This window comes from Drosophila ficusphila, unplaced genomic scaffold, assembly GCF_018152265.1.
Source record: "Drosophila ficusphila isolate 14025-0441.05 unplaced genomic scaffold, ASM1815226v1 contig_106, whole genome shotgun sequence".
Classification (NCBI taxonomy): domain Eukaryota; kingdom Metazoa; phylum Arthropoda; class Insecta; order Diptera; family Drosophilidae; genus Drosophila; species Drosophila ficusphila.
In genome coordinates, this window is record NW_025063993.1 from 11,029,051 (window position 1) to 11,040,041 (window position 10,991).

General features: G+C 46.1%; 3 protein-coding genes across 4 annotated transcripts; 1 reads left to right on the plus strand and 2 right to left on the minus strand.

The window, feature by feature from the left end:
• Positions 1-111: 111 nt before the first annotated feature.
• LOC108093111 (glycine cleavage system H protein, mitochondrial) lies at positions 112-1,114 on the minus strand. Its single transcript, XM_017193053.2, has 3 exons — positions 783-1,114; positions 450-728; positions 112-388 (listed from the first exon to the last, which is right to left on the minus strand). Exons 1-3 carry the CDS (start codon positions 898-900, stop codon positions 288-290), a joined length of 498 nt encoding a protein of 165 aa, XP_017048542.1. The 5' UTR covers positions 901-1,114; the 3' UTR covers positions 112-287.
• A 399-nt stretch (positions 1,115-1,513) lies between these two features.
• Positions 1,514-5,203, minus strand: LOC108093147. Its single transcript, XM_017193091.1, has 5 exons — positions 4,822-5,203; positions 3,977-4,265; positions 2,879-3,210; positions 2,355-2,434; positions 1,514-2,035 (listed from the first exon to the last, which is right to left on the minus strand). Exons 1-5 carry the CDS (start codon positions 4,900-4,902, stop codon positions 1,717-1,719), a joined length of 1,101 nt encoding a protein of 366 aa, XP_017048580.1. The 5' UTR covers positions 4,903-5,203; the 3' UTR covers positions 1,514-1,716.
• Positions 5,204-5,804: 601 nt separating this feature from the next.
• Positions 5,805-9,885, plus strand: LOC108093148 (RE1-silencing transcription factor). Of its 2 annotated transcripts, none has more exons than XM_017193094.2 (3): positions 5,805-6,768; positions 6,833-9,251; positions 9,314-9,885. In XM_017193094.2, exons 1-2 carry the CDS (start codon positions 6,132-6,134, stop codon positions 9,190-9,192), a joined length of 2,997 nt encoding a protein of 998 aa, XP_017048583.1. In that variant the 5' UTR covers positions 5,805-6,131; the 3' UTR covers positions 9,193-9,251; positions 9,314-9,885. The 2 variants fall into 2 exon arrangements, with proteins under 2 accessions (XP_017048583.1, XP_017048582.1); XM_017193093.2 differs by having other exon boundaries at positions 5,806-6,768; positions 6,830-9,251.
• Positions 9,886-10,991: the final 1,106 nt, after the last annotated feature.

Sequence of the window (10,991 nt, forward strand, 5' to 3'; positions counted from 1 at the left end):
GTTGCTCTCGACACGTTTTCTCTTCGGTCTTATCGCCCAGAAGGTTTCCATGGGGGAGCAGCAGACGGCGTCTGCCACCCGCAGGTCAAGATGCCCAATTTAAATATAATATTTGGCTTTACTGTTGGTTCTTATTCGTAACAAATTCAAGAGCTACAACAACGTGTGTATGGCGATGAGTTTGGTTGGTGATTGGATGGTTTTTGTGTGATTTTTAGGAGCTGATAACAAATGCGAGTTTGCTTGTTTTAAAGGCTATAGTCGAGTAGGTTAAGTTGGTGCTGGTTCTAGTGATCGCCACTGCTGCTCAAGAAGGTTTTGTACTGCTCCTCGGTCATGAGGCTGTCCAGTTCCTTGGGGTTCTTGAGGTCTACCTTGAAGAGCCAGCCTGAGAGAAGAGAATACGTGATTACTTAGAACTAGAATGGGGTTTCTGTAGCAGATCTTACCCTTCTCATAGCAACTACTGTTGACCAGGGCAGGTGTGTCCTCCACCTCGCCATTCTTCTCCGTCACCTTGCCACTGACGGGCGAGTAGACCTCGCTTGCCGCCTTCACGCTCTCCAGGGCTCCACATTCATCGTCCTGCTTGAGTTCCGTTCCCGGTTCCGGCAGTTGGGCAAAGACCACGTCTCCGAGAGCTTCCTGAGCGTAGCTGGAGATTCCCACGATCGCGTTGTTTCCGGAAATCAGCTCCACCCACTCGTGTTTGTTTGTGTAGCGACGTTCTGGGGGGGATTACAGTTTTAGATTCGTTGGCTATTGCATAAACCCAAGATTACCTTTGGCGAGGAGGCTGGTCAGGTGGAAGGCGCGTCCCTGGACGGCGGCAAGGGGTGTAGCACTCAGCTGGCGGGCTGCCTGCAGTCCAATCCTCGCGAATTTCGTAATGAAAACCATATTTTCCCAATGCAAAAACAAAAGCAGCTGCCGGCAAAGCGAATTTTCCGTCCGTTCCCCGGGGTGTTTCGATGACAAATGATAGAAATCAAATCACACACGTTACGTTTATTGCCCGGCCCGAGAGATGAAAGTCGAATATTGCCCTCGCTTATCAGGAATCCGAGAATTTGTTGTGAACTTTTGTTGACCCGAGGAAACAGCGGCTACTAGGGGATGGGACTAAAAATTCCATACCGCCTTGTCGTCGATAACAATAGTATATCGGTGTATCGCACTACTTTGTATTTAAGCGGGTTGTTTAAAACAGAGTAAGCCATTTTTATAAATAATCATAAATAAGCATTTTGAATATTTATGAAAAATAATACAAATTAATTCAATTACTTAATTTATCCCAATTTCAGTTAAAATGTTATTTTTTCTTTCATAATTATTCTTTGTTTATTTATTTTGCAAATTTAAATAATAAGTAAAATAAAGATTAGTTTAATTAGCCCTCCTGTATTTGCAATCTCTACCCAATTAAATCGTTGCTGGGGGCCGTTTTCCATCTTAATCAGCAAACAGCTTCTTATCAGCTCAAGAAAATGAACAATATAAACAAATACGATTCCACTGGTGGTGCAAACAACTAAAACGATTTCATATATTTACAACTGCACACATATTTTGTTATTAACATGCAAATAAATAAAAACAACACACTGAACATTTGTTCATGCTGATAAAATTTGAACTAACTTTAGCTGTCACTTGGGGGATTATTTGAGAATTATATTATGGAAGAGGTGACTTTTCGGGGCGCCAATAGGCTTAGTACTGGTGGGTCCGCAAAATGCCATTGGGACTGGGCTGCGGGGAATAGTCGGGCACGGGGAATCCCGAGGTGGCCACCACGACGGTCTCCTGAACCGGAACCTGCGAGGACTGACGCACTGGGCGACTGGCCTGCGGATTGGGAGCCGGATACTGCTGGAAGGCATTTATGTCCCGGAAGCGGCGATCCATCAGAGTCGCGTCCATCGACATGTGAGCCGCACGGACAATGGCGTCCTCGTTCACCTCGATGGTTTCCGCCATGGAGCGGGTTTCCGGAACATAGGCAGCATTGTTATACGCCTGGATCTCAACCCTGTTGAGGAAAATAGAGAATTAATATACATAATACAGTGGCGGATCCAGAGACGATTCTTGGGGGGGGGAAAATTGAACTTATTCTTCGATTTGGGGTTCAAACTTATTATTGCGAGAGAAATACAGTACAAATTATAAAACAAAAATTATCCATCCCAATTTTTTGGTAAACAAAGTGGTTATATTTGAAAAGTCAACCATAGCAAACAAGTAAAATTTTCAGGTTCTCTGGTTCCAAGGGGGGGGAAATTTCCCTAATTTCCCCCCCCGTGGATCCGCCACTGCATAATAGGATATTGTATGTCCAATATACTCACTTCTCTTCTTCGTAGGCGCGGATCGGCGCCCTGGTGGTCAAAATATCATTTGAATCCTTGCGAGGATTGAACAAAGTATCCTGTGGAAATAAAAATATAATTTAAATTTAGTTATTTTAAGTACAATATAAGGTTTGCAAAACAATAATTTAAATTGGATAAGTTTTGGTATTTTTTTTATCTAAATTGAAGGTTTACTTGTGGAAGGTTTAAAATTTCTGGAGGAGCACACTGTCCTGGGAAAGAACACCCGTACCTTAGCCCACTTATTTTTGGGTGAAGCGAACTCAGAAACCGCTATCAGGCCAACATGAGGCCAATTACTTATCAGCATTTACCGTTTATGGCGACAAAGCGCTAAGTTTAGCCATGTTGTAGTCACCACCCAATTTATTTCACTTTCTGCGTTGTTCGAATATTTTAGCAGACAGTGGCGGAAATTTATGGAATCCGGAGAAGACAACGCCAGCGAGCATAAGTGGGCGATGAGCTCACCACCCCGACTGACCCCCACTGCTACCTACCAAACCATCCTTATCGGTGGCAATGCGAGTGGCTCTCATGAGGAGGTAAACGAGCAGTCCGAAGTTGATGAACCACAGAACGAATCCCTTGAAGGAGATGATCATCATGGATATCGCAGCCACTGCACCGGCGATTAAAGTGGCAGCCATCGGTTCTATTGTACCAGCATTAATACTATTGGCATTGTATGTCAGAGCCGCATCATTGAAGCGTCCGTAATCGACTCCGAAGATCACTCCAGAAGCTACATCCATGCAGCAGATGGCGGCCACGAAGAAGGCCCAGGTGTAGATGGCTGCCAGAGTCTGCTTTGGATTGTCCTTGCGCACCCCTGAAAAATTTAACAACAAATTTATAAAATATGATCCATCACAAGGGGGTTAAATGGTTGTCGCAAAAATAATATCACCATTCACCTAAAAACATGTGATTCTTAGATGGAATGACTTATTGGCGATACATCAATCAATCTTCTAATTAAGTCGTTAAAAGTAAGTAAAAAAAAACATTTTAATTTATTTTTTTGTAAAAGATTTTTATGAAGTAGAATTTGTTTTAGTTTTCTGTTTAAAATGAAACAGAGGGGCAAAATATATCATTAATCACTGAAAAGTATTTACACAGTACTTATTTATTTAAGATATCGAAATATAGATAAAAACGTACGTTTGTAATAATTTATAAGCCAAGAGTGTAATGTACCTACTGGCTGAGTAATTGCCTATTTCCTTTGTCATAGGATTCCTAAAGCCATTTAAAGAATTGCATTTGATAAGAAATTTTGTTGAATTTATCTGTATGTATTTACTCCAAAAGAACCTTACTAAGCCTTTTACAGAAGTCAACAAAAAAGTATTTCGGGGAATAACCATCAATTAAATATTTGTACAACAAACCATATAAGTTTTCAACCAACTTATGACTATTTTTGTTTATTTATCTTTATGGCAGGCGTTTTGGCATGCGAGGTTCTTTGGATTTTATCAACAGATTCGGCTGTCTGATAAAATAAATTCCTTGATTTCTCCAAGTGAATCATATAAATTTCGATATCTTAGCTCTATTTGCAGTTCGTTTCCGGTTCCCCGGATACTCACACAGTAGTAGCACAATGGAGACGATGAGCCAGCAGACCGATACTCCCAAGTACACGGAATCCCATATCAACATCTGACTGGGATCAAAAACGGTGCTCACTGTATTCAGAATAGTTTGGTCGTAGTTCTGGTAATCGTTGGGGCTCATTCTGCATCCGCCCTTGAAGTATAGGTCGAAGAATACTGTCTTGACCATGGTGCCATAGCTAAGATAGTCCGTGATGTACACCACGCAGTTGAAGGCGCATATCGCTGTAATGGTCAAGCCCATCCAGATAAGAGACTGAGCCTGTAGAAATATTAAGGTTATTAAGGAATTGTTTTTTTTTTTAAGAACATTCAAATTTTTAATTTATTGGTATGCAAATTGTAGACGCTTTTTTATGTTTAAAAAACTATTAAATCGTAAAATTTTTATTGTTTTCTTTTTTTTTTATAACAAGAACTAAACAATACACAAAAAAAGGTAAAATTTTCAAAAGTCAAACAATATTATCTCAGTCGTCATTTGTTCATTGATCACTGAGTAAACCCATGCCATTTTTAATCTATTTTTTTTCAATATTATTTCTATGTATAAATGTCCCTATCTCGATTTGTTCACACACGTCATTTGGATTGGTTATCTATTCCTTTTGTGAGCGGGAATCTTCCCGAATGAGTCAATGTTGATTATGTCACGATTATCCGACGATCAGGTGGAGCAGTGGACCCTGCGATACCGAGAGGGCATACAATTTGTGAGAGTGCCAATATCTGTCTTTATCTCTTATCAATGGGCGCGGGCAATGGGGTCGCGGTCGATTGTCAGTGACTGTGGCAGTGAGTTACATCGGTTGACTTACCACTCCGAGAATTCCGGCCCAAAGTACGGCTGTTCTCAGTGAGCCAAAGTGCTTGATGCTCGGCGCTGGTGGTGGATACATATTGCAGCGACTGTTTGATATAGTAGATAGGGGTTGCTTTAATAGCTATATTCCCACGCCCCGAATGCGGAATTCAATTCGATCGAACGTTTGGGTCGAGTGCACTTTTGATATACACGACGTCCGTTGGCCAACTGAACGATCGAGCTGGACAATTAATTTCGCGACGTTTATTTTCCGATAACCCAGCGATTGGGCTCTTTTAATGGCTTTTATTTTTGTTTTTTATATCTAGATTTCACTTCGGTGCCGAGTCGATATCCGCTCGCTTTTCGTTTCGTTCGTTAACTGAATGGTTGGCTTTTGGCCATACATTAAACGGGCCTTAACGTTTTTGCTGCGTATAGATGGTAAATATTATATTATCGGCGCTGATAAGATTGTGGGGCATCTTATCGGCCTTCTGTATTAACACATTAGTGATGTTGGCCTTTATCATTTAGTAAATTGCCTCATGGCTGAAATATTTGAAGTATTTATTGGAATTTTATACCATTCAAAAAACGCGGGCAAGTAAGCCCTCTGGCGGCAGCCAGAAGAACTGTTTTTGCATGACATGGCCTGACACACAAGACACGTCATCGGTAAATGGGCTAAATCAAGCAAATTACGCATTTTTATTACAAAAATGGAACCTAAAAAATATTTAAATTATTTCCAGCGTTCACTATACACAAGAGATAGATCAAATACATTATTTACCCTAATAATTATTTGTGCCATCATACTGAATTGCAACGCTGTCATATTTTTTCTCTGTCTGTTCGTGCATAATCTCCCAGACAGCCGCCATTTCCGTGGCGAGCAAGGGAGACGACTAGCTTGCATACGGCCGCCAAGCCAGGGCAGCGAGCATGCTAAAGAGCGAGACAACGATATAGGCGCGACAAGAACCGCTGCACCAACATACGCATTTTAACCCTAAAAAATACAGCACCCGAGTGTTTAGTACAGTCAAAGTGACGCCGCGACAACCCAGAACAAAAATCGAGAATTAAAAACCGGAGGAAGATTGTTGTTCCTGGTGTCCCGCAACGAAAAGAAAAAACGCGCTGTGCCCCGTGATAAAATAAGCTAAAGTTGCGAAGTGCCCGTGTGCAAAGGTGCAGTTTGGTCGTAATCGCCGATTAATTGAAAAATAGCGGCTTGCAGTTGCGCGTGTTGCGCCCGCAAACAGCAAAGGAACACCATCACTACGGCGTGCTCATCTGGATCCGAAGCGCCACACGATGAACAACCAACTAAACCCGGCCACCTACCGAAAGTTCAACAATCTGCTCAGTAGCGGAGCGGTCACCGTGACCGGCCCCAGTCAGCCCCGAATCCTCAAGACGACGCGAATGGTGCTTCCTGGTGGCGGCGGCGGCGGAGGAGGTGGGGCCTCTGGAGTGGCCAGTGGAGGAGGCTCGGCCGCTGGGGTCCAGCAAGCGGTTAGCGATGCTGAAGCCGGTGGATTGGGAGTCGGCGGTCTGGCCACGCGATGCTACATCTGCGACGACCGCTGTGAACCGCAGACCTCGCTCACCGATATGTGCACCACCCACACGGCCACCAAGTTTCCCAACAAACTGGCCCAGCTGGTGGGCGAGGGATTTCTGGTCATTGTCTGCGGTGAGGACTACGTGTGCTCGCGCTGCACCAACCTGGTTAACTACTACGACCGGCTGGAGAACGATGTGGAGCGCGTCAAGACGAACCTAATCAGTTTGCTCAACAAGAAGTATGCAATTAACGAGGAGGTGGGCTTGGAAGGCAGTCCGCCGCTTAAGATGCAGAAGATGGGCACTGGATCGGCCAATCGGTCGCTGGAGGAGAGTCCTAGTGGAGATTTGCTGCGTCCACGCAAGGTCTTGCAGGGAACACCAGGTGAGCAGTTAGTTTAAGGCAATTCCCAACATTATGTAAAACGATTCCTCGTCTTCGAAAGTAGGCCAATCCAAGATAACAGCTGGCGGGAACCAGGGCATCCCGGGCACACAGACGGTGCAGCGAAAGGCCACCAAGATCTACAAGTGCACCTCGTGCGACTACAAGACCTCGGACATGCGGCTCTTCAACACCCATTATGAGACCTGCAAGCAGCAGACCTTCCAGTGCAAGACCTGCCGCAAGATCTTCCCGCACTTTGGCGCCATGAAACAGCATATGGTGCGTGACCACAATACCGCCATGGACAACACCTGTGCCATGTGCCACATTAACTTTGTGAACGAGACCAGCCTGCGCAAGCACATGGAGACGAACCATGCCACCAATGTGCTGGTGACCAGCACCACTACCATACCGGCTGCTGCTGCTCCGGTGGCTGCCGCTGCGGCCGCTGCTGCTGCCGCCGCTTCTGAGAATCTAAACGTTGTCGGAGCCTCGCTGTACACGTGCAACCATTGCCAATTCAAGTCCACGGACAAGGCGGTCTTCGATGAGCATATGCGCAAGCATACTGCTGGCAAGCCCAAGCCATTCAAGTGCCGTCTGTGCTCGCAGCGCTTCGAGACGCGCGAAGCGGCCACCGTGCACGCCAAGCAGCATCAGACCAACTTTTTCAAGTGCGGCACTTGCTCGATGACCTTCCCCAAGCGGGAGCTGCTTGTCAAGCACTTCGAGGTGCATCAAAATCCGACCGCCGCGGCTGTCTCTCCCAAGCAGCCGGTCAGCCAGAACCTGAACACCCAGAAGTTGCTTCAGGAGACTATTGACGAGGCACTAAGCGATTCTGTGCCCGCTTCGGGTTCTGCTGCTGCTGTTGTGGCCACCAGCGAGGCGGAGAACAACATCCGCTTCTTCTCGTGCAGCATTTGCTCGCTGACTTTCATTCAAGAGACGTACTACAACCACCACATGGAGACTCACAGGCGTGACAAGAAGGGAGCTTCGGCCGGAGCCACTGCCCTCAATTCGGCAGCCACGGCCTTACTGAGTGACGAGCCCGGAGAAGCAACCGGAAAGGCTGGCGAAGAGGGCGGAGAGCAAAATGCCGAGGCCGACATTGAAAGCCTGTTTGAGAAGCTGCATTCCGACAAGAACGAGAGCGGCGAGGCTCCAAAGCCGGGCAGCAAAGGCAGCGAAATGGTCATCACTTCACAGGAGGGCAGCGGGGGCATAACCTTCAATATAACGATCCCGCAGCCAGACGGTGATCAGTCGCAAAAGGATTCACCAAACGCCGCAGCCCCTGTCTCCGTTAGCATTGACATGCCTAATCTCGATCAAGCAGAGGACGAATCCCAATCGCAGGGCAGCATCGACGCCAAGGGCGAAAGCGGCGAGGCCTCCTCCGCCGACAGCAAGTCCAATGCCGCTCCCGTTTCAATGCCCAGTTTAGATGATGACAATGAGGCTGCAGCTGCCGAGACCGAAGCCGCCGAGGAAGCCAAGCCGACCAGCAAAGCAGGACAAGAGAAACCCAAGGCCAAGGCAGGCGAGAGCACTAAGGCAAAGGAGTCGCCGGCAGCAGAGGAACCCCAACCCTCGGACGAAGGCGAGAAGCGGGAAGCCACGGACACGCCCACGGCCGAATCGGAAGCCGCTGCCGCAACCACTGAAGGCGCTGAAACTGGCGAGGGCGAGGTGACCGCCGGCACAGGAGCTGAGGGCGAGGCTGGAGAAGCTGCCGGTGGCGAGCATGTGGCCATGGAACTAGACGAAGCCATGCAGGCACAGGTGGATGGTGGCCAGATCAAGTTCATCGTCAACGAGAACGGCCATCTCCTCCAGCTGGACAATCACATCCTGACCGACGCCGAAGGCAACCAGATAATTGTACAAGATCCCGAGCAAATACAGCAGCTTCTGCAGAGCGTGGGTGTCCTGCAGTCGGGCGAAGGACTCGAGGGAGAAACTCTTCAAATGATGACCGACGGAAGTGGTCAGATGGTACTCGTTCATGGCGACAACAATGAGCAGCAGCTGATCGACGCCTCCCTCCTAAATTCCGAGGGACAGTTGATTATTCAGCAGGGTCAGGATGGCGAGGAAGGCGCCCATGTCATCAGCGAGGATGGCACCCGCATCCCTGTCTCCGTATCGTACACGGAAGATGGCCAGCCCATCGTCCAGGTTCAGCAGCAGGTTCTGGAGGCCGCTCAGCAGGCGGCAGCCAGCGCCTCTGGCAGTGCCGATGACAAGGAGGCGGCTGCCGCTTCGGCCGGAGAGGAAGTGCAAGTGTCGGAGGCGTCCAGCGCCACGGCATCCACCACCGTGGTGGCGACCAGCACGGCAAGCAGCAGCGGCGGCGCCTCCGGTGGCAGTTTCTTCGCTCTGGAAGAGTTTACGGAGGCGAAGGCCGACTAGGATTGGCCCTAGGGGCGGGGTCGTGACCACTACACCATACTGGCATGCGAAGAGGACTGGTGAGTTGAAGGGAGAAGCACTTACCTGAGAAACCATATTAAGAGTGACGTATCTTCTGCAGGTTTTAGCTGTGGGCACGCTCAAGGTCTCTGGAGGACTTTTGCACACCCAGAATTGCATCCAACACCCGGACACACACCAAAACACCGGAAACCAACATTACACTGACAACTGAACACGAAGACAGAGATACAAACACACACACACGAGCCTATTCAATATATATTTACATTTAGCATATGTATTAAACACTCCAGTAAACTAAACAAACGATTTCTTATTCACGTTTCTGGCCAGCCCGAACCACAAGATACCAGATACAAGTAATTCAATCAATCAAATTGTTCATTCGGTCCGTTTCGCACTCGGCTGCCAGGGATCTCAACCCAGATCGCTCTGGCTGCCACTAAAAAATCGTGTCTAGGTTTAGTTATAGTATAGACAAAACTGCAAGATGAATGTGACAAGAAAAAATTGTATAAACGTAGAGTTTATGTGAGATACTTGGAATATGTTTAAAATATGTATTTACACGCCAACACAACACAAACAACATTTACATTAAATAAATTCGATTAAAACATATAATAAAGATGAATGGAGGTCCTAAATCGGACCAACTTGATTCACAAATAGTGCTTCTTCCTAACAACTCGTGATCCCCCTAAAATTGTAATACTAGGTTGATGTTACCCGAAACCCACTTTGAATAACCCCCAGTTTCAGATGACAGACACAACAAGTACACGCCACAAACACACCCAGAAATATATAGGTACACATATATGTCAAGCAACTTGAAATATATTATTGTAAAGAAACGAACATCAATTTCATGTTTCTGTTTACTTTGTGTGCGCTCTTTGGAATTTGGAATGCATGTAAATCAATTCAGATAAGATAATTAAACACGGCGATGGCAACTGCGATCCAATGAATATAGATGGCTTATAAGTCAGCCAGTAAACCCCACCGTTTAGATATTGTCAGCATTGATTTGAACATTCATTTCTCAAGTCTGTTGGGGCGTTGACCTTTAAAAATAGATTGGTAAGTTATGAAAAAAAATATTCGGGGTATTAATATTTTAAAGCGAAACTTTTGGATTGTTCTTAATTGCCCAACACCTGTTGGCTATTGATGTATGCATGGTTAAATTTTCAGGGAGTTGATTAATAAGATTTAATACTAAGTTCGAAGCAAAACTCACAGCGGTGGCACAAAAGCAGTTTGGACTGCCATTAAAGCCTTATGAATGCCCGTTCCGATTCATAAATCACCGACTGTTGAGATTTTGAAATCAGCAACCGAAATACTGCAACCGGATTGGCACGTGGTTAAACTTTCAGATAAATCCGACGACGGACATGATCAGATAGAACGAACTAATGTTTGTTTGATAGTTGGCCATCCAAAAATGGGACGTATACAAATTGGCAATCCGCGCCTGCGGGTTGTTCGTCATTTATCTAATGCATATTTTAAGCTTAATGGATACGTTGTTGAGAGGAAGATCAGATAAGCGATCCCTCTATGAATTATTCATAACTAAATATGTTTGAATGGGATATTCTACGAACATGCTGGGGAATTTAGTGCAGCGATAGGCATTTGTTCATTTACATGATGAACTTTTGAGATGCCTTTGGTTATCTCTTCCAAGGCCGGAACTAAAGGGGGGATTAATTTGTGGCGACCATCAATCAGCAACTTGTTTCGGTGACATTAAACGGTGTCAA